We start from the raw sequence: 23,266 nt of genomic DNA on the forward strand, positions 1-23,266 counted from the left end.
TTGCAGCGAGCAGGGGCTACTCTTCATTGTGGTGCGCGGGCTTCTCATTGCTGTGGCTTCTCTTGTTGCAGAGCATGGCCTCTAGGTGCATGGGCTTCAGTAGTTGCAGCACATGGGCTCAGTAGTTGTGGCTCAAGGGCTCTAGAGCACAGGCTCAGTAGTTGTGGCGCATGGGCTTAGTTGCTCCATGGCATGTGGATTCTTCCCAGACCAGGGATTGAACCCGTGTCCCCTGCATTGGCAGGCAGATTGTCAACCACTGTGCTACCAGGGAAGTCTCTATCTGGCCTAGTTCTGATATAACTTTTATGAAAACAGTGTCCACCTGTGTAGTGAGACCAAATCTCTTGGAGCCACCCTTGTGATTAATGGGCCACCTAGTGTCTCTGAGGTGGCATTAACCCATGCTGCCTGTGGAACTGTGCCAGTAGCTGTCAATCCATCGTCCAGTCCTTATCCTCACGGCCCATCACCAAGTGTATGTAAATCATTTTCCCGGGTTTACTTTTGCTCTTTTCAGTGCACACCTTTTTACTCTCCCTATACATATTCTTTTTTTCCTGCATATTCAGGTACTTGCAGATTATTTTGGAAAATGTGCTTTAGCATATCTTATGAAAACAAGAATAAACGGATCTCTTTATATTTTTACTTGCAACAATGTAATATTCTTTCTTAACCATTTGCACCTATTCTGCTAAGAAGTATCAAGGCAAAGAAGAAAACTCAGATGTACCTTGTCGGAAACGGAAGGTTTTGCATCTTGTTTCCCAGTGGATTGCTCTGTACAAAGACTGGTTACATGAAGATGAACACTCAAAAATGTTTTTAAAGGTAATGTGAAACTTACAGTTATTCAGTTATTCTTTGCTGCCAAATGACTGATTTTATTTTTCATTTACACATTTCAAAAATCTCGTTTGTAGGTTACAGTCATCTAACTTGTTTGTAATATTGAAATTATGGTTCAAAGTATTTTTTTAATTTATTTATTATTTTTTTGGGGGGGTACACCAAGTTCAATCTCAAAGTATTTTTTTTAAAGTATTTTTGTTTTGACTTCCGAAGCCTGATATTCCTTACGTAGATAGAAGTTTTTTAACTTTAAATAATTCACTATGAGTAAATGTAGAAGGCAAGTTTTACAGTTGCTCATTTAAGGTTATTTATTTTATATGTTATGAGAATTTTGATTGCAAATGAAATAATTAAGGAAGGTTAAATAAAACATACTTTAAAACTTGATACTGTTTAATATATTGAGTTGTATTACAAGTTTAACCATTCTCATATCTACAGTAGTGGGTGAAAACATTATTTGTCCTTTAAAAACGATACTGACAATGTGTACATTGTGTCCTTTTCAGGACCTGATGTATTTTGAGACATTAAAGCAATAGTAACTTGTAAAATAGCTACTAACGTAGATTTACTTTTGAAATTAGATAAATTTATGTCGTTTTCTAATCATTAGTAGGCTGCAATCTTTTCAATACAGATGATTCTCTGGAGATGGTTTGTAAACAGTTGGACTCTTTTGGCCGCCAATACCATATTAGCTGTGCAAGTTAACACAGAGAAGGGGCACAGTGGAATTTGATCAGGGAAGAGTTCTGTTTCAGAATAGGCAAGGGTCTAAACTGATTTTGCCCTTCATGAAAGAAATCACTTTGACTTCCAAATTCAGAAATCAGTTAGACATCCAGTTAAAAACTGGTTTAAACCAAGGCTTTGACTAAGCTAATGTTATTTTCAAAACAACTGGTTAGTTTAATTCAATATGACTGTTTTCCCTCCCACATGCTTATGTGGATAGTATTTCTAAAAATATAAAATAGCCACAGAAATTTTGAGTAGCCAGCCAGAGATCTCTTAAGTTTCCAGCATTCCCTACCTGTACCTCCTAAGAGCTGCCAGAGAGCCACAGCAGCTGAATGAGGGGCTAGTAGATGGAATACCGCTCGGGATCCCGTTGGTACCTGGTTTAACCCCTGCATCGTTCTGGACTCCACTTGTTTCCCTGAGCACGTTAACCATTGTATGAGTCTTAATCCTTGCAAAGTAGGCATCAAACCAGTTAAGATGCCGCTTTCTTTTCCCCCCAGACTATCTACAGAAATGTACTGGATGATGTATATGAATACCCAATACTTGAAAAAGAGCTGAAAGAATTTCAGAAGATACTTGGAATGCACCGTCGTCAGTAAGTATTTAATTTTCCTGTATTTCTTTTACAGTTAGTAAAAGAAAACAGCACAAGATGAATTGGGGCTGTTTCATAAAAATCATTTTGAACATTTCAAATCTGAGATTTTTCTTGATTCCTTAGGTATTAACTGTTTGTTTTTATATCTCAAGATGAATGAACACTAAATCAAGCTTATTGGCTTTTTTTTTTAAACCCTATTTGATATGATAGAAACAAAGTGAGCCATGACAATCTGGGTGCATAAGAAAAAATATTTAATAAATTATTATTTAGTTTCAAAAGTGTAAATATGTAACTTCTCATTTGTGGTGCTCGCAGCTGTTGCTGATGGAATAGGAAAAAAAGTTTTATAAGTGCCTGCAAAGTCATGATGAATTTTTAAAACTCAATTTTATGGATTCCCTGAGGTTTCTCTATCAATTTAGAAAAATTAAAGGAAAGCATTTATTCAATGACTTTTGTCATATCCAAGTATCACTGAGGTATCTGTCGTTAGTCTTTCAAATTGCTGACTTTACTCTGATTTACCACTAACTCTTCTTCTTAATTTTGGTAAATGAAAACATCAAGGCATTAGTCAGTTTTCAGATATGGCAGCAAAGTTAATATGAAGGGAAAAATTGTTCTCTGATTTACAATGTAGTTTCCATTTTTTAGACATAAAACACATCTGTTGTCCAGTTGTGAAAAACTTCTATTAAGATTTCAGCAGTCACAAATGCACCTCTCATAGTAAATGTTAATTCAGGACTTTCAGAATAGCGACTTGAGATTTAAAGCCTGATTTACTTTAAGTAAAGGGAGATCCTGACTTAGTTTTTGTAAAGGGAGATCCTGTTTAGTACAGACTATATAAATAATTTTAGGGTGCAGGCACATCATGTATAAACCTTAGTCCCAGTCATGAAAATCACACATTTAGAAATTCAGAAATGAGGTGCAGGGTGTTCGAAATGAATGTGGGGAGTTGTGGTGGTCTTCTTTTCTCACAGTCTGCACTGTAATACATTTCCATAGCCTAACACTAGGATGAAAATATGAACACAAAAAGGAAGCAAAAAAGAAAAAGAAAGAAAGAAACCTTTATATCAAAATAATCCCCTACATAGAAGTTGATCTATGCTGTAAGGCAGGCCTTCTTACAATTGGGAAAATTTAATTCTGGTTTAATACACATTTAAATGCATTAAATAAATTAATGGGATTTTAATACGTTCCATTAAAAAACTTGCATAAAATGGGAAATAATAGATTTAAGTAAGAAAATAATCTAAGACATGATTCTTGCCTCTTTGGTAAAGATGATGAAATATCTTTAGATTCTAGAATATGATTTGAGCTGGGAACCTGCAGAAGGTCCCCCAATCCCACCACATATGCATCCTGGAAAAGATCTGCCTTGGCTGACTTTTTTTAGCTATCTGAAAAACTAATTTCACCTAAAATCTAGCAAAATATGAGAAAAGTTAGAGTTCCTATGGACTGAATGAATCCAGTTATTTCCTCAATGCTCAGTTTCTATGTGTAGAAAGCAAAATATATCTGTTGAATAAATAGCTTCCTTTCTTCTTGGTTCACTTGAAATCCAGAGCCCAATGTCAAGTGTGTTATACATAGTAAACTAATGAATACTGTGTGTTTTATCTTTTCGAAAAACAAAATCCTCTGCCTGGTGCCTGCAAAGTAGTCTCTGTGACAATCTCAGCATTATTCTGGATTTGAGGCAAAGACTGATCTCTTGTCCTTTGCCTTTCAGCACTGTAGATGAGTATTCACCACAAAGGAAGGTAAGGCAGACCCTTCTCTCTGAATTGGGGTGATCCAGTCTGGAGACCTTGTCCTGTTCCACTTGGCATTCTTCATAACTAAAATGAATGCTGCCTCCAGCTGAGCAGGGCCAGGTGGGGAGCAGGAGCTGCAGCTTGCCTCCCGGCTCCTCCGTCACTTAGTTTTCCCTGTGGTGGTGCAGAGTCAGCTTCAGCCAGGTGCCCTTGACGTTATGACATTCTACATTTTGGGGGTGCCTTTTGGAATCTCAGCGTTTCCCCAGCATGCCCAGAATGATATGAATTTGATTTTCCGTGGTTGATGTAAAAATAGGAAACCATCTCTGCAAGATTCTTGCCTGCAAGAGTAAGGAAGTCTTGTAAGAAAAAGGTTTGTACTCTTCAACCCAACAGAAAGTGAGATGGTAGCCAGGATGAATGTGTTTCCTCTACAACTAGAGGGGAAAGTGCAACATGAGATGTCAGGCACAGATTTCATAGGAGCTGATATATCAGGTGATGGAGAATCATAATAGATCGTGTACCTGTTTCCATTAAGCAAGTCACTGCACTACAGCAGAAGTATGAAACGATCTCGAAGTGGCTTTATCCAAAAGCAGGGTTGATGTTGGGGTGGGGAAACCATGGCTTTCTCAGTATAAGAAGCTGTGGATGTTTGTGGTAGGGTTAAAAATCACGCCCATATTCTCCAGCATGTTGCAGGGAGTCATAATGGGGGCTTTTTCCCTGCCACTGGCCTTGGCCAAGGTCTATCACGTCGCTCAAACGCTCCACCTCCACATGCATTAATGGAGGCAACTCCCAGTTTATTCCTCTAAGATTAGATGGGTGGATTTCATATTAAAAAAAAAAATTGGCACGCTCTTTTGGAACATGTTGCACACAGCTGTGGTTTTCCAAAGGGCAGCAATACATTCATTGATTGTCCTTGTTCTCCCTTCTCGCAGAATAAAGCCCTTTTCCACCAATTCAGTCTTAAGGAGAACTGGCTCCAGCACAGAGGAACCGTGACGGAAACAGAGGAATGTGAGTAGGATTTGAACAAGGGCTCGGGGCAGGTGGAGTAGCAGCTAATCGCCACCATTCTCCAACTTTAACACACCAGCCTGCCTTTAACCATTTCCCGCTGCCACACCCCTACGTCCAGCACATTGCCATCCACAATGATAGTTTTTCTTCTCTTGCTGTGGGCCTTATCGTTTTCTTCATCATAGAGTACTGTCCCAGGGACCGAGGGTGTTTTTAATTTGGGAAGTAAAGGAAAGAGCCCCCCGCATTCTTGGGGAGAGGTGCAAAATGTATTAGAAAGGCAACATTTTTCCCCTGGCTGTCAGCCCATCGCCTGTGACTCACTGGAAAGTCCGCTAAAGCCACCGTGCAGGGCTTTGGCTGAGTCAGTCCCTGAGATTTAGAGAAGAAAATCTTGGAGAGAATAATGAAAGAAGGATGTGCAATCGAAACTCCTCCGTGACAGGGCTCTGCCGGGCAGTGCCACTCATCCAGCGTGTCCTCAGTCAGTTCTGGGGTCAAAAGGGCTTGTGAGCCACCCTGAAGAGGGCTGCGCCTTCAGTGCAGGGGAAACACCTCTGTGGCACTCTGAAGATGCTGACGTGCTTTTCTAAGACGTTACTGCTTTATAACGGAACAGGAAATGGTTTCCTCCTGTTTAGATAAAGGTTGAGTCAAGTGCAGAGCTGGGAAACACAGCTATTCAAAAGTTCTTACTATTGTGAGTTGGAGACTTTCTCTTTTCGTTCGCATTTCCTGACGATGCTGGATGCGGAATATTTTTTCAACGTATGGAATGTTTAAACAATAAAATGTCGCAGGGATACCTTTTCTGTTCCGTTGTTTGTGTATAAGCAGCTGTTCGCGATGGCACTCGTTGGGTCACAAGTGTCATCTGTACCAAGGGGAGGAACGAGTGAAATGACCTTACCTCCTCTTCTCTCGGTTGGCTGACCTTCCTTTCCCATTTCTCTTACAATTTATTGTATAATTTTCCAAGCTGAGTTTCAAAGAGTCTGAGTCTTTCAAGACTCCCCCTGCCTCTTTCTGTTCATCATTTTACTGAGCGAGTTGTAAACTTTCCTTACATTTAGTAGTTGGTCCACCGCATCTTTGCCTTGCTCCAAAATTCCACCTTTTTGAGGAAGGAGAAAAGCCTTTTGTCTCTCACAAGTCTGTTGACCACACAGTAAACAGCTGTTTTGTTAGTTGCTATAGTTTTAGTGACACACCCAGCCAAACCCAAAACAAAATACTGTCAGTGCCTCTTGGTGGCGTGTTTACTTTGAGGTTTTTACTAGTAAACCCACAGTTTGTCTTTTACTTCATTTGCATTTCTGTGAAAACATTCCTGGGTTTATTTTTGCGGTGCCATTTTAATTGCATGTGGAATTTCTCTAGGAGCTGCACTCCACCTTTTTTTTTTTTTGCCATCTAGAAGAGAATATCTGTATTATTATCCTTCCGTCTTTTCTGAAGAAGCTGGTGTTTTATACATTCAGAATGGCTGATGTGAGACAAATAGCATGTCAGTTTTTTCCCTTGCTATTAAGACAGTTTCTGCTGTCAAATCATAAAGAAACATTTTTTCCAGGGCCCACTCACCCTGATAGTGATAATGTCCTGGTAATAATGATTAGTACCACCAACAAGGAAAAGGAAATTTAAAAAGCTGGAAATGTGACCTCCATTTGAAAACTAAACTCACTACCACCTTCACATGGGTGAGGGCGGCAGGAGCAGGGGGGCAGGGGTTCGTTCTCATGTGATGAAGAAGGCTGAAACCAAAAACCACAGCAAGCGACAGATTTTTAGGTAAGCTTGTAAGAATTCAAATTACAAAATGTAGTGGTCTTCACTGAGCCACTGTGACTGTCCAGAGGGGACATGTAAAATAAAAATGTAAGAGTTCAACGTTTTAGCGGACCGTTTTGGGAGATCTCCGTAACCCTCAAAGAAGGGACTCCGAAGTCTAGTCCGTGTGGCACAGATCCCGCTGTGTTGTGGTCAGGCTGCCTCCGCTATGAGCACATGCTTTTGCCTGATGTGGGTCTCTCATTACAGTATGGGATGCCTAAGTACGACTCTAGCCTTGCTCACCTGCTTTATAATGTCTCCATCTCACGTGTGCGCAAGCCCGCATTTCTCTGTCTACACCCTCAGGCGCCCGTGTGCACGCAGAAATATGTAAATCTAGCTGTGTCTGTTCTGTACTCAAGGGAAGAGTGTGGTGGGGGCCTTGATCTGGGTGAAAAAGTCTATACCTCATGGCCACAGTTCTCTGTTTACTCACAAATTCTTTCACCTCATGCAGTTTTCTGCCACGTATATATAACAGAGCACTCCTACGTCAGCGTGAAGGCGAAAGTTTCCAGTACAGCTCGAGAGATCCTGCGAGTTGTGGCAGAAAAGATCCAGAATGTGGAAGAGGATCTGGCTCTGGTAGCCGTCTCATTCTCTGGGGGTAAGTTATTTTCTGTCTTTGAATATTAATCTTTCACTGGATCGCCTCCAAAAGGAGAAAGTTGACATTTTTATGGAGTAAACGTGCCGCACGTCCCTTCTGGGTCCGCAGCTGGATGACCACTCAAACAATAAGAAACCGCTTACCAGGGGTGTTTCCATGACAACAGGCGGGTACTGTTGGATGCTGAATTTCCTCCCCAAGAACTGAATAGAGAGGCGCGCCAGTGTTTTGAAATATATTATAAAGCTTTACATATTTTGTACTCTAGATAAGCCTTCTGTTTTCATATTTAAATTAACTTGGGAAATTGCTAAAGGATGAAATTACTTTCTGGAGAAAAAAAGAAAGACAGCCTTGAACTAGTCATTTTGCTGGCTGACAGTTTAATATTTTAAAGACTCCCTATTGAAGGAAATAAAAACTGTACAGTAAGCCTAAAGCTCACAGGCAGTGTTCCTTCAGGTAGACATGGGGAGTGAGCCCTGGTTATAGTTTTTGCTTCTGTTGGGCCTTATTTATCCTCAGAGAATGGTTTATTGTCTGTTTTGAAAAAGATCACACAGATTACAAGCTGACACTATTGATCTGTGTGACCTGAGGAGACCCCTGCGTTTTCACTGGAACCTGTCAGATCTCAGTGTCACTGGCCTCCTTTTTTGGCTTACAATCTTTATTTAATATCTCATTAACCCTGAGAAAAATACAAAGAAAGTGACTTAGCCTCAGTAGTTGAAAAATGGAAGTACTGTGTAAACTAATCAACCAGAGATGGGGCAGATGGGAGAAGGGGAGCAGATAAAGGGCATTCCTGTTTACCCTTTGTTATCATTCCAGTGTCAGGAGGAGAAGATCAGAATGTTCTTGATGGTAAAGCACTAGGTGACAGAACATTGCCTCTTTTGCTTTGTTACTCAGAGGCAGGTAAAATGGTCCTACAAGCTAATTGATTGCATATTCAAACAAATACAGCCCATCTCTCCTGTGCTAGTGAGTGAGTCTCTCCTTCTTCAGTCTCTCCTTCCTCTCCCTGGGCATTGTGCATCCCATCAAAACATTCTCTAAAGAAAAAGACCAAAAATTTCAGAAACGTGGACTACGTGAATTGTAATCAGGGAGTAGTTGAATGTTTAGTAAAATATATTAGGTATTCCAGATAAATATGATATTTGTATATTAGTTTTACGTGACCAAAATATTAAATGATTCTAAAATGATATTAAGCTTCATCAAAATCCGCATCTGTCTCTCAAAGCAATACCATTACAGAGAGTAATCACTGGGTCTGCCTGCAGACAGAAGGTGCTAGAGAAAAAGGAGCCCTTAGTGAACCTGGTGGCTCAGCTGAGACCCAACCACCCTTGGAGACTGACTCAGAGTCCACCCAGGGCCACACATGAATCCAGGAATTAATGAGTGGCTCTTTTACTACCCAATATCTCTTTGATGCCTGTGAAATGCCATTTTTACACTCTATTAAATTAGACTCATCTGGTATTCGTGTGCATGGACTCATAGCTAATCATCACTAGCGATATCAGCTTATCTCTTGAATTATCTCACAGATTTGGAAATAAGCCGTCATTTTCCAATAATTAGTAGTTTCGTCTGTTAAGAACCTTTCTGCCTGCAGCTTCATATCCCCCAAACCATAATGTTCTTATGAAGGAAAAAAAGCCCACAGAGCTTAATGTATTCCTTGCTCTAATTCCATAATTTTTTAATAAATAATGTTTTAAATGCGATATCAAAATGAAGTGACAATGAGATCTACCGTTATTTTCTTTTTGTCAAAAACAAATTTAAAGACGTTGGCCATGTTGTAGGTTTTGTGGATTTTTCTAAAAGGACTGGTACTATTATCCAGCTTTCAGTTGGTTTCTAGCTGTTTTGTACCCAGGGGAGGTATATATATATGTATGTAGGAACAGAAACCCTCCCAGTTGCTCAGAGCTTAAAATTCTATCACTTTTCATCATTTATGGTATAGTGACAAACCTGAAAGTAAGAAAAAAACATTTCTTGGCAAATGGAAAAATTACTGTCAGAAAGCCATGACATGTTATTCTATGGCAAATGCAGAATGGCTCTTATAAATTCAGATTTAAGGTATATATGGACGCACAGAGGGTTGCAAGAAATTGTAGCTAAACAAAGAGGGAGGAGATAGAAGAACGTCAGAGCCCGGCCATGTGGCACCATGTACCGCAGACATCAACAGCCTGATGTGACAGTACTACTGATCTTTGCAAGGCTGGGTCATAAAGAATGTACTCGAGTATCATCTGTGGACTCGATATCAAACAGAAATGTCACAGTTGTGTTTGCACTGATTATCCAGAAAAAGAGATGCGGCATATTGAATTTCCAAACATGCTAGATAACCAAAAGGCTACCTCAGGAAAGGCCGATTATGTTACAGTGGAGTAAACTTGAGTATCACTTTGGTCGATTCCCATCTGCATTTTGTAGGTGCGGGGAGGACATTTTTCTCTGAGGAGCCTGTTGTGTTATAAGAGTGCAACTATGGTAGAAAAATGGCCAAAGGATAGGAACAATAGGGAGATAAAATAGAAGAAAAGATGAAAAACACTCAGCTTTACTCGTAGTCAAGAAATACAAAATAAACCAAGAATCTATTTTTGATTTTAGCAAAATGGTAAACGTTTTCAAAGTAGTGGTGAGTGTTGGTGGGTGTAAGAGCTGGAAAGCAGTTTGGCAGCTGGAATCAAAAACTTTAAAAACGTTCGTTCCCTTTGACCTGGGAATTCCACTACTGGGAATCTATCTTAAGAAAATCATCTATAAGCAGCCAAAGATCTAGGCGCAAGGATGTTGACTTCAGCAATATATATTATGGCTGCTGTAATAATAGAGCCTATTTATCAAACCCCTGTGATGTGCTGGGCCCTGTGCTAGTATTTAGCATGTGTTTCACTATCTAATTTATATGACAAAAAAAAAATTGGAAACCATTAAATGTTCAACAGTAGAGGAAAGATTAAATGATGGTGTAATAGACTGTTATATAACCAGTTACACGACATTATAAATAATTTTGACAAGTGGGTAAGCACTTACAATAAAATCAGAATATAAAACCACATAAAGAATAATTATAAATACATATGTATCTATAATAATTATTAATGCAAATGTAAATAATAAGTGTGAACATGTGTACACATGTGCACACACACATTTGCATAAAGATCAGGACAGAAATATACCCAACTGGTACCAATATTACTATCATATGGTTACTTCAGAGTGATGGGATTATGAATGAATTTTACTTTCTTCCCTGAGCTGTTCTGTGTAAAGAATGACTATATATTATAAGAATGAATTATGAGAGGGTACCTCTTTATGGATAATGAGAGCTGCTTATCTGGTGTCATTGTATAGCGTGTGCAGAACTGAATTAAGTCTACTTCACATCCCATTTACTTTTAAATATTTTCCTTTGGCAAGTTTCACTCTTTAGATGTCCTATGAATGCCTACTAGCTGTTCTTGTGTTTCTAATTACTCTTTTCTGTAAATAAAGAAAAGCACGAACTTCAGCCAAATGACTTGGCCTTCTCCAAATCCCTTGACGCATCTGGTCGGATATACGTCTACCGGAAAGACCTGGCTGACACTTTGGTGAGTACCTTTTGCCTTGTACTTGAAACACACAAACGCAAATGTCAGACTGAGAGCATGTGTTTGCATGTTTTAAAATGAATGTTAGAAGAATACGTCAAGCGGTTTCCTCCTGTAGCCAACAGCACACTCGTCAAATAACACTACTTTCGCAAATCAAAGGCAGGCCCATCTTAAGGAACTCTAAACCCTTCCTGAGTCGAACGCTATTTCTCTCTAAGCCTCACTGAAACAAGGGACTTGAGAGATGTGACTCTTTCTCCGATGGAATCTTAATTCCATTTCTTCTTTTTTGGTGGATGTATGGAGATTAGGCTGAGGAATGCATCCTATGTAGATTTAAAGGGAAAGAGCCTCTGCCCTTAGTTTCTGTCCACTGGGTGCACTTTGAGTGTGCCGTTCCTTTGAAGAAAGGGTGGCTGATCAGCCTTCCCTGTGTAAAACGGACACATAGTGGTGGAAATCAGCAAGTGTATGAAGAAATGTAGAACCCACACCGTATGTCATTTTTGGTCCTAAATTTAAGGATACTATTGCCTAACTAGGTGATTTGTTGTTGCTGTTTCTTAAAACCTCAGTCTCATGGTTGCTTTCTGAACGGTAGGGTTGGATCCATCACCCATAAAAAGCGGCCTCTACCAGATCGCGATTTTATCATCCAGGCTCGTGGTCCTGGTCTGTTCCATGGGGTCATCACAGGGATGCGTCTTTCCAGCCAGCTCCTGCTCTGTATATAATGGAGGAATCTGTGTGCCATGCGGGTTAACCAAACCTGCTTATCATAAAAACATCTTATGTAAAGTTATCGACAAGTTATCAAGCTACCCTCATAGCATTAGTCACTGTTACTTTCACACTTACTACAAGACAAGTATGTAACTAATTTAAATGCAGTATCTCATTTAACATTCCTCTTAACCCTGTGAAGCTGGGTAACTTACTCTAGCTTCCTCTGGCCAAGTCAAGGAGAGGGCCAGGATTTCAGTCCAGTTGCATTTGACTCTGGAGCTACTGCACCTTCCTCTTTGTACATCAGGAGGGAGGAAAGGAGAGGGAAACCCTTTGTCTTCCTTGGGATTTCCCTAGTCTGAACGTCTTTCCGCAGGTCACTGGGCCTGTGTCTACACATGATGTAATTCCACCAGTGAAACCTGACAGGACGCTGCGCTGCATCTTTGAGTAGATAATGAGATTGACGTGACTGCCCCGCCCCCGCCCCGCCCCGCCCCGCCCGTGAAGGAGCAGGACCTAATATGCAGTTGTTGTGGGCTTCTGGTGACGGAAGGACCTACCCTGTAATCGTCTCCACCCCCCACCCCCCAACTGCCCCACACAGACTTCCTCATGCGGTTCCCTCATGTGTGTTCCCAGAGTGCTTTCCTGCCGCGGTCCGGGGCCTCGGAAGCGTAGAGGACAGGCCTGGGGCGGGGTCTTGTGGGATACACTGTGCTGTGAATTCCGAGTTGAGCCGGATGCTATCCTGTACGCGAATGCTTCCCCCTCCTGCTTTTCACACCACCTGAAATTTTCCCATTGGAATCATAGTTTAGGTAGTTTCATCTCCAGAAGATTTCAATTGAAATGGAGCATTGTAAGGGAAGGATGTGCTTGTGCATAGATTCGTCTTCTCGGAAAGCAGTAATCGTAGCCCTGAATGAATGGAATAGAGAAATAGAAAGTGTTTCTTAGAGAGGGCGGTGGACTACCTTGAATAACCAGAGGGCAGTGTCAGGATAAGGAGCACATTTAGGGAGAAAGTAGGAGGGATAAAAAGCCAAGTGAAAATATCCTTACACCTCCAAATCAGTAAGCAGAAATCTGTGTTACTGCCCAGCTCGTGGCTCTTGGAATGTTTGCAGGGCACCCTTGGTCCATCTGGTCCCAGTCTAGCCAGTCCAGCCCTGAGAAACCTGGGCTTTTCCCCACCTCAGCATCTCGGTGTTTCTACCACATCATTCACTCAGCCCTGAGCTCCATACTGTATCCACGCTGGGGCGACAGAGACAGTTTGTACCTAAACCTACTCTGAAGAGAATCAAGTCTGTGCAAAAGCTTGTGAAGGCCTTTTGTCATTTTTTAAGTTAGGAAATCTTTTCATAAATATAAAAATTCAAAACTGCTAATAATTTGTTTTGCAGTTCAAAAAATAGAGACTAATATTTGGATTCTGAAATATTCCCTTTATCCTGCTATAGCATTTATTTTTGCAAAGTCCCCTTCTTTTTTTTTTTTTTAAGTCATTAACTGCTTTAACATCATGAACTATTCAGGTCAAATGGCAGAATTTATACCTTATTAGAAAATATCAAATGTTTTGAAAGGATGTCAAATAATTTTAATAGATGTAACAGTGACAATAGATTTAAAATTGTGGTGGCATTTAATAATTTTATATCAGATTTCAAGGAAATACTGTTATTACCAAACTCATACCCATTTGTGTAGGGAAAGCAATTGATACTCCAAAATAATCATCCACCATGGGATATAAATGAAGTAACTTTCATTTTTTATTTCCTGTTTAAATCTTTTTTTTATTTCCACATGCATTTTAATGAGATTTGTAAATGTATGTCTGGGATGAGACTTGTTAAACATATTTCCTGTAAAAGCCATGTCTGTCTTTATTGCAGTGCACTGTGACATTTCTTTTGTTTGTTTTTATACTAACCCTGCTGTTACATTAATTCTTACCAGAAGCCAAAGTGACTTCAGGGCTTTTGCTTTCATTACGCTATCTGCCCGGGCAGTGTTTTATAATCAGATTTGAGCATACACGTGTGTGTGTGTGTGTGTGTGTGTGTATCTCAGGGGGAGGGGCAACTCAGTGAAGTATCATTGATCACATCGTACGGCTTCTGAGGCTGTTTCCTAAATTGACTGTGACTCGCTGAAGGTGAACAGAGCAGGGAAAATATTACGGGCACTCAGACAAGATTACTTTCCTAATGTGGGCTTCTAATGCCTTTCCGTGTCCAGCCAATTCAGTGCCAAACATGTGGGAATTTACTGAGGATTCTTTTGTTTCTGTCGCTTTAGAATCCATTTGCCGAAAATGAGGAATCACAGCAAAGGTCGATTAGGATTTTGGGGATGAACACTTGGGATCTTGCTCTGGAATTAATGAGTTTTGATTGGAGCCTCTTCAATTCAATTCACGAGGTAAGTAAGGAGGGAAATGATAAAATAAATGCTGGTGTCATTATAACTGTGAATTCTTTTTGAAGAATATTTGTGTGTGACTAGGTTTGAAGAAGAGCCAGCATCTGGTGATCTGGTTATGCTTTAGGATGCCATGGCCTAAAAAGGTATTTGGGGACTTTGAGTGTATTCAAAGACTGACCGAAACCTAGGAAAATCAGAATCCATGATCATGCTTTATTTGCACCTACAATTGCATATTTGTGTTAATATAGTATAAATATGCTATATTTTTTTTTTGTTTGAAACATGTATTCACATATATACATATACATAAGGGTCTAATGGGGTTGAGGAGATATTTTACATTTGGTACCTTTGATATTGACATTTTTACTTTTCCTAAGTTTTACAGTACTTATGTAAGAATCACATTTACGTATGTACCTCCACACATATGCACGCGCACACACACTCCCAGGAACATTCTATATACGTTCAGACTCTGCTGCAAGACATCAAATACTCTCTTAAAAATTTTGAAATATATTTCAGATTTTTATGTCTATCAACCTCTCCCTTGAGGACAGCTTAAACATTTATAAAACAGTAGATGAGGGGCAAAATGCTGCTGACAGTTGATGAATAAATGCAGCCAGTAGAAAGGCTCACAGGAATCAGGAGATGAAAAATGAGGCAGCTCTGTGCTACAATATGTTGCATTTGCTTTGCTATGTGGTGAAATGTTTCATTACAAAAAGGCCTTTCCTTCTGAAGAGGGAACTCATGTCCAATTTAGGGGCCCTGAAGCTTCACTTTCATTTTGGAACGTCTTTTAAATGTCCTCATATTTGCTCGCTGAAGACATTCTAACATGATGATCTGAATTTGAGCAAGTAGTGAACTCATTCAAGCTAAATGACTTGTGACTTTGCAAATGGTAGTGGGATGTGTCCCTGCTTATGTGCTGATGCAGTAGGAGAATGTGAATTACTCCTGTAAAATACACATGCACACCCCTCTGGCTAGAAACAAATTTCTTCCATTGCTTTGCAGATGGTCAGTCTGTCAGTAGTTACTGGTCTAACTCAGTTTTGTCAGTTTTGTACCTTATACTAATCTTACTCTCTTTCTATGATTTGACAGTGTCTTTTAACAGTGATTCTCAAAGAGTAGGTGCCCAGATCCGCCTCCTGAGCACACCTGGGAACTTGTTAGAAATGCACGTTTTTGGCCAGGTTACAGACCTACTGACTCAGAAAATTTGGGGGGTGGGGCCCAGCCATCTGCGCTTTAACAGGCCTCCAGGTGATTCAGCCTCCCAGTGACCTGTGAGAACCCTTGTCTAGAGAATCTACCTGTGAGGGTCTACTGTGCATCGTAACAAATACTAATGATAGTCATTTGCACCTGAAGTTGCCTATAGAACACATTTGGGAAGTTTGGCTTTGATTCAGCCTGTGACTTAAATTTTTAGTGTCTTTTGAAAAGCGTCATCCTTGCATTCTAAAAAATTACATTTATGTAAGGCTTCTAGGTGAACATCATTTCATGAGGCACGAGATGAAAGTCAAGATACATTATCTTGAATTTAAAACGTTATTTGTTACATCCTCGTACCATATTATGACATGACAGTGGCTACCTGAGGTAGCTCTTAAAAAGGGATGAGATTTTGTTTCAACTTGACTCTGTGCGGTCACAGTAAACGCTGCCGTGAATACATTGTCTTTCAGCAAGAGCTGATCTACTTCACGTTCAGCCGACAAGGAAGTGGGGAGCACACCGTGAACCTGAGTCTCCTGCTCCAGAGATGCAATGAGGTCCAGCTGTGGGTGGCCACGGAGATTCTGCTCTGCAGCCAACTGGGCAAGAGAGTGCAGCTGGTGAAAAAATTCATCAAAATTGCTGCTCAGTGAGTTTCTAGTGGTAAAAAATGCAATTCTTTTCCTCTCTTTGAGCGGATACATTTTTTTTTTCCTTGTGATGATAAGAAGGGATGAGATAGGAAACGGTTAATATTGAGTTAAGTGACCAAATGATTGGAAAGGTCTGTTTTTGAATATTTCTGTCTTCGCCTTTGAAGTATTTATATCTTAAAGTAAATGTCAAAATACCGGACTAAAGCACTCTGCGCTATGCTGTAGAAAAAAGAAGGCAGTGCACACATGCCCCATCCTGTAGCTAAATTACACCAGGTGAGCTACAGTAGGTTAGGAAAATGGGGCAAGATAATGGGGGGGGAGGGGCGGGGAGTGAGAACCATTGAAAGTCAGATGCGTTTCAAGATTCTGCTCTTGGCTCCTTTATGCCCAGAGTATGAGCCTTGCAAACTGCTTCGCAGGCCCTGCACCATCTGATCACACCTGACCTCTGAGCCTCTCCCCATGCTGCAGCCCCTCTAAATGGCTGTCCTTTTTCCATGCACACCATCATCCAAGCCTGCACATGTGTTGTTGGCTCTGCCAAGAATGGCCACCTCCACCCAGCAAATTGCTGTCATTCTTTAAGACCTAGGTCATATGTTCCTTCCTTCCTGAAATCATCTGTGACTTTCAAATGCAGGGTCAACTCCTCCTTACCCCGACCTCCCCGAACCATGCACACATGCTTTTTTTCCTTTCTTATAAACTTCTTTATTGTATTGATTAAACTTACCTTTTTATTTAGCATTCCTTCACTGGGCAGTGTTGGCTTCCAGAGGACAGGGACCATTTCTAATCAATCACTGTACCTGGGGTACCTGGTACTGAACTTGGTAAATAGCAGTGACTCAGTAAAGTCAGTTGAGTGACATTTTAGTAACTTCCTGGGAGCATCTCTTAAAATACCAGACTAATATCCTGAAACCACTCTTGGGACAGCTTCCCAACAGAAAAAGGCAACATGAATCAAAATCTTTCCCTGTTCCTTCCATTTTTTTTTCCTCCTTTGTTTTTCAAAGAAGTTTTTATATCAGTTTTTGAGTACATGTCAGTGTAATATATTTAGAAATATGTCCTTTAAATATATGTAATATATTTAGAGATATGTATTGATCACTCATTACATTTGCACGTCCATGCAGGGTATTGTGGGGAAATCAGATTGAGCCTGCTCACAATCTGCTGGGGGGATAGTTTCTGTAACTCAAAAGTCTAATTTGCAAAATAGAACCTGGGTGTGTCCTGTTATGAGATGAAATTCTTTCTGGGGCTTTAGAGGATGGGACGCTTATATATCAAGGGTGTGAGAAAGGAAGATTAGAAAAATATTTGGAAGAAGATAGCATTTTGAATTCTGGGTAGGAATTCCAAAAAGTACACTTTCCATGGAGGTCAGATTCATGAGACAGAAGCAGAGTTCATCAGTGGCAGAGGGCATGTGGCCAGAGAAAGGAACTTCATCCACTTTGGCCAGAGTAGAGGTGTTTGTAAGGAAACTGTGGGAGACTCATCTAAAGAGGACGATGGGGCCACATTGGAAAGGATGTTGAATTTCAGACTGAAGAGTTTGGAGTGAATTAAGAAGGCAGTAGGGGTTCTTCGGAAGTTTTCGTGCAGGAGGGGAATATGACCTGAAGTTGTTCCTCAGGAAGGTTGATGTGAAAGCAGCACATAGACTGAACTGTTGGTGATGAGACCCGGAAAGCTGGGTGTTCTGTTTATTACATCGGTGAGAGAGAATGGCGGTACCTGACCTGGTGTTTGATGTGACTGGTCACGGAAGGAGAGGTAGATGACAGATATGCCTAAATCTTGGACTACTTTTATGATGAATGCTCCTTTTTTTTTTCTTTTCTTTCTTTTTTTTTTTTTTTTTTTTTAATTTGGCAAGTCCATTTTCTATAATAGCCTGTGAAATTCCTCAAGATGAGGCTCTTTGTGGTCAAGAACGTTCTTGTAAATGCCAGTTACTTGGTGAAATGGGACACTAATGTCCCAAGGAGTAAAATGACACCACATAGCTTAGTTCCCAGTATAAGATTACATCTGTCCTCAGGGAAGTGAAATATATATATTCACATCTTCTCCATATGGCCCCACGCTCTTGAATTATTTGCTATACTCGTCTCTATGCCTGGCCTATAGAATAGAATGCCAACAGAAACAAAAAGTTAAATTATTCATAATCACACTGGTAGGAATAGTGAAGGGAAAACAGTAATTTCCGTGATCCTGAAGGGTCTTCCCTGCCTAAGGCATCCTATTTGCATAGTCATGTTTCCTGCCTTCTTACCAACCCCATCCCCCACCTCTGTGGATTGATTGGATTTTATTTCTTCACAGACAAAGGAGTGTTTGGTAAACTGGAATGTTTTAGTGTCAGAAAGTCTGTTCTTATCTTGCCATGAATGAATCTTGGTATATATGTGTATAAAAACAGATGATTGAACTTGGTGTACCCCCCCAAAAATAATAAATAAATTAAAAAAATGAAAAAAAAAAAAAAGGGCTCAAGACAGGAATGCCCATATTTGTATTGTATCAATGTGTCTTACAGAGAAATCATTTCTATATTAATTCTGTTTTTCTTTTTACAGATTCAGATGTTAGTTATGTGCGGGTTTTTTTGTTGTTTTTTTTTTAATTTTAAGTATGACCAAAAAAGACATCTGAACCAGATCTGAAAATTGTTTATGGGGAGCTGAAAGATAAAAAGATGAGAATATATCTAAGAGTTTGTGTAGATAAATGCAAAGAAGAATAATATACTTGTTATAATGAATAACAATAGAATGATTTCCCCAAGAAGTTTTGTTTTCAACTCCAACAACTGCTGTCTGAAAGGCTTGTTGTACACCATGTATTTGAGTGATGCGCAGAGTATAAAAATATCTAGTGGGAAATGACAGAACCAGTGGGGCTTCCATCATATAGTAAGGTGGGAGGACTGGTAGTAAGAGAGAGCATCCAACTGAGATGCTTCTGGCCTAGGGATGCGGCAGTTCTCACTGACCACAGAGCCTTGGCAGGGGAGCTGGCACCATCACATCAAGAGATGAGGCTGCCTCAAGTCTGTTCTGGCTGGTGTGAACCTGCCGGGGTATGTTGAGACAGAAAGGGTGGAATGAGGGAAGTGAGTGGCAAAAGGGAAGCAGAGGTGCAATACTGATGCCTTTAGGCGCCAGTTTCTCAGAAACAGGTGGATTTCTAAATCACAGACCAGGAAGTATCTTGTTTGTTTATTCATGGAATACACCAAATAGGGTCCACCCAGGAGAAAGTAGGCAGAAGCCAGATGAAGGGGCCAGTTAGACGGCGTTTCAGGGCCCCTTGCCTACCAGGGAACTATAGGCGGAGTCCAGAGCTGGACAGAAAGGCCAAAGGGACAGACCGTGCCCAGCAGAGACTGAGCAGTGAGGGGCTTGCAGGACTGTGTTCACCTAGGTATTTTGGACACTAGGTGCACAGGCAGCAGTGCCTTTCCAGGTTCCCCTATTAATTGGGCTAGAATTTCCAAAATGCTCCCACAGTGACCCCCACTGCCTTGACACCCAGGCACAGCTGCCCTGGGCAGTGTCCAGTCCACGAGGCTGGCTCTGGGAGCAGGGCTGTTTAGGCAGGACTGGCCAGGGCACAGCCAGCTCTATATATTACCACTTCAAAAGCCCAAAACAGTTTCCTGGTTCTGAACTCACGGCTCCTGTATGTACCTGTGAGACTGGAAATTGGTATAGTTTGAGGGGAGAGAAGTTTTTAATATGTTCAAGAACCTTTAAAGTCATGATAGCTTTGATCAATCATGTAATGACTTGAAGTCTATCTTAATTTTAAAAAATGTTGCAGTAAAAAATTTTATACGCAAAATATATTTATTGTAGCATTCTGTATTGAATTGTGTTGAATTGAAAATAATTTAGATGTCAACAATAAGGGAACAAGGAAACAAATTATGAAATGTGTTTTTGATGACATGTCCTATAGCCATTAATGACAACCGTGAAGAATCCTTAATGTATAATATAACAAACTATCACTGAAAAAGCAGGATACAGAGTTGTATATTCCCAAATTCCACTTGAGACATTGATGGAGATGTTGTGGAAGAGATGACATCTGAGGGCAGCTCGATCAACACACTCTAGGTTCATTTTACGCCCCCAGCTTACTGCTAAGCACTTTCATCTTTTTTCATATTTAATTATCAAGTTAGGGTAATTTTTTAATTTTAAAAACTTGCCTCAGAGGAGTTGTTTTCTAATTCGTCCCAGATTAAGGTGTGTCTGGAATTCACAGACTGTTCTGCCTGACCTAGAAGCCCACCCTCCCTCTGCTGCATCAGACCCTCTCAGCTGGCTTGGAAAATTAGTGGCGTTTTGACCAATTAAGTTGAAGGGCAAGATTGACATTCTGCAGAGCGGATAACCTTCCAGAGTGAATGGAGTTTGACATGGTCTTACTTTGCACTGTATTTCCTTTTTTCCTTAAATGAGAAACGTAGGACAGAATCTCCATAACATCTGCCATATTTTAAATATGTACATAACAGAGCAGCTTTTTTATTGAGAGAAAAGGAAATATGTCTAAATGGAATGGGAGGGGGAGCTTAGACCTGTGAGGTGAGAGGGCCTCGTCTCTCAAAAAAGAAAGGCAACATACTGATGAAAGAGATAGGATCAGGAGCTGTTGTAGTGAGAGTATGGGATATATACAGAAACACGAACATAAGAGTTTTCATTTGAAATTGTCAATGCATCCAAAATAGATCTTCTTTAAGGGAGGAATCTTTTGACGGGTCCAGAGCGTATCACGAGCACAGATCTTTTCCTGAAGGTAAGGATGAGCTGCAGCGTTTGAAATCATGGGTGTTCAGGGGATACACTCCCCTCAGAGATGGTCAAGGGCGCATAGGTCATGGAGCAGAGTTCATCCCTGCCCCAGGGGCTGAGCTCTGTGGCCTAGGAGAGCCTCGGCAGCTCTATCTTCTGTGATCGTCTGGTGAAAGGATGTCGGCTCACAGTGCCTTCTGCTCTCTTCTCTTCCGCAGCTGCAAAGCCCAGAGAAACCTCAGTTCCTTCTTCGCCATCATCATGGGTCTCAACGCGGCTTCCGTCAGCCGGCTGTCGCAGACCTGGGAGGTGAGCCTCGGGGTCCGCACGGGGGCGGGGGGTGGACGGGGACAAGTGACACCGGGCGGGAAGAGTTGCAGCTCAGCGGCTTTCTTTAAAACAAAATGATTTACATGGTTTAAATGAGATATGTAGCACTGGAAAAGATGTTAATAATTAGTGTCTGAAGTCATCAGGAACTATTTTGATCACATGGTCTTCAAAATCGTTCTGTAATATATGCGTGAAAGAAACAAAATTGTGAAATGCTTCCCAGCTAGAATTAGTTTTCTGCTTTTCTCCTGTCATGGCGTGGTTACAGTTCCGTGTTGGTCCTTTCACAAGCTCACCTGTGTGTCCAGAAGCAGATTTGCTGAGATAACTGAGGAATTTAAACTCCTGGGCCTCTCGCTTTCGGGGCCCCTGGCAGTATGTTCGCGTGGATGATGGATATCGTTGCAACATTTGCAAAAGCAACTTTATATTTTTTTTCTTAAAGAGGGTCCACAAAGTGTTCTAAGTTTCGGGGCTCCCAAATCCTGGATCAGCCGGTCAGTGTTGTATGATGAGGGCTTTTGGGGTTCTACGGGGGAGAGGCCCGCTCACGTGAGGGCACGTTCTGAAACATGGACTCTGAGGGTCCGTGTGGGAAGAACGACCCTCGTAGGGCCCTCCCTAGATGTAGCCAGACACAGATGCAGGGCCCTCTGCCTCCCCCATGGCTCCGCCACCTTCGTTCTTCGGGCGTTTGTTTCTCCCTCTCTGTTCCCGACGGACCGCCCACCTCACGCCCTGTACCGTGCCTCTCCCTCCTGCTTTGTCTTTAACTGGCAAGGCTCCTCCCTCCCGGGTGCCGCCTGCTGGTGGCTCGCTGCGGCGCCCTCAGCCTCCCCCCCCCCCCAGGCGCACCTCCTCTCCCCGCCCGCCCTGCCCTGTGCGTGGTCCCCAGGTCACAGGCCTGCAAGAGAGAAGCCGACAGCACAGCCATTGTTTTTCTCACATTCCATCTCAGCAACAGTCTGGGGGCCACTTTGGGGCTCACCTTCTTTGCAACAGGGGCCATCCTCTGATGGAAGGCACTGTGGTGACGCGAGGGTCGGGGTCAGGGCTCCTTAGAGGGGTTCAGAAGAAAAGCCACAGAAGGCCTGCAGCTCTGGTTAAGCACACAAGACATACACACTTCATGAGATTCGAGGAGGTGGGCACGAAATGCCACAATTGATCCGAGCAGGAGGAGAACGCGTGGCTAGCGAGGGCCCGGGGCCGAGAGTGGAATTTTAAGTTACACCCGGAAAGAAGCTTTGAGTTGCAAACGTTGAGAGGAGAACGACGTGCATCTCGTGTGCATGGTGACTGACGTGGGGCTCGGCGTCAGTGCCATGGCAGGTGGAAGGTGCACCAGATCCGCACATGGTGTGCTGTGGTCAAGGAGGTCTTGAGTCAGTTCCAGGTGGACCCCAGCAGAGCAATGGAAGGATCGGGCTGTCAGAGGGTGGCTGAGAAGCCCTGAGCAGCAGGGCCTTGGAGGTTGAGTCAGAAGGGGCTGGGGGGCATGGGGGTGGGCCTCCCTGGCAGAGGTGAGCTCTGGGCTTCTAGGCCTGGGAAGTGATCACACTGTCCTAAGTAGGCAGTATAGGAAAAGAAGCCAGTTTGAGGTCGACAGACATTTGGGGAAAGAGCCAGATAGTGAATATTTTTAGGCTCTCGCAGTGCAAGAGCATCCGTGCTTAGTCAATAAATGATTTGCATGGCAGTGCTGCAGTAAAACTTTATTTACAAACGCAGATGGTCAGATTGGGCCCATGGCTGAGCTCTAGAGTCAATCAATCAGTTTGGCTTAGATGTTGTGGAGTTTGAGGTGCCGCTGGGACATTCGTGTGGAGTGTCCAGCAGGTACGCAGCTCAGAAGAACAACTGCAGTCAGCTGCATATGTCTGCATTTTCTCTCTTCTCATCTGACTTGCCTTCCATTTATTAATA

General features: G+C 41.8%; 1 protein-coding gene across 4 annotated transcripts in view; it reads left to right on the plus strand.

Annotated features, from left to right (window-relative positions):
- The window catches only part of RAPGEF5 (Rap guanine nucleotide exchange factor 5), a 231,250-nt gene that overhangs the window by 187,788 nt on the left and 20,196 nt on the right, over nucleotides 1-23,266 (plus strand). For all 4 annotated transcript variants that reach the window (XM_057730812.1, XM_057730810.1, XM_057730811.1 and 1 more), the window contains 9 exons: nucleotides 690-834; nucleotides 2,106-2,203; nucleotides 3,966-3,996; nucleotides 4,944-5,022; nucleotides 7,319-7,468; nucleotides 11,018-11,115; nucleotides 14,155-14,277; nucleotides 15,993-16,171; nucleotides 21,226-21,316. In XM_057730812.1, the coding sequence (XP_057586795.1) occupies nucleotides 690-834; nucleotides 2,106-2,203; nucleotides 3,966-3,996; nucleotides 4,944-5,022; nucleotides 7,319-7,468; nucleotides 11,018-11,115; nucleotides 14,155-14,277; nucleotides 15,993-16,171; nucleotides 21,226-21,316 (994 nt within the window). The remainder of the gene's footprint in view (nucleotides 1-689; nucleotides 835-2,105; nucleotides 2,204-3,965; nucleotides 3,997-4,943; nucleotides 5,023-7,318; nucleotides 7,469-11,017; nucleotides 11,116-14,154; nucleotides 14,278-15,992; nucleotides 16,172-21,225; nucleotides 21,317-23,266) is intronic.

Source organism: Hippopotamus amphibius, chromosome 4, assembly GCF_030028045.1.
Source record: "Hippopotamus amphibius kiboko isolate mHipAmp2 chromosome 4, mHipAmp2.hap2, whole genome shotgun sequence".
Classification (NCBI taxonomy): domain Eukaryota; kingdom Metazoa; phylum Chordata; class Mammalia; order Artiodactyla; family Hippopotamidae; genus Hippopotamus; species Hippopotamus amphibius.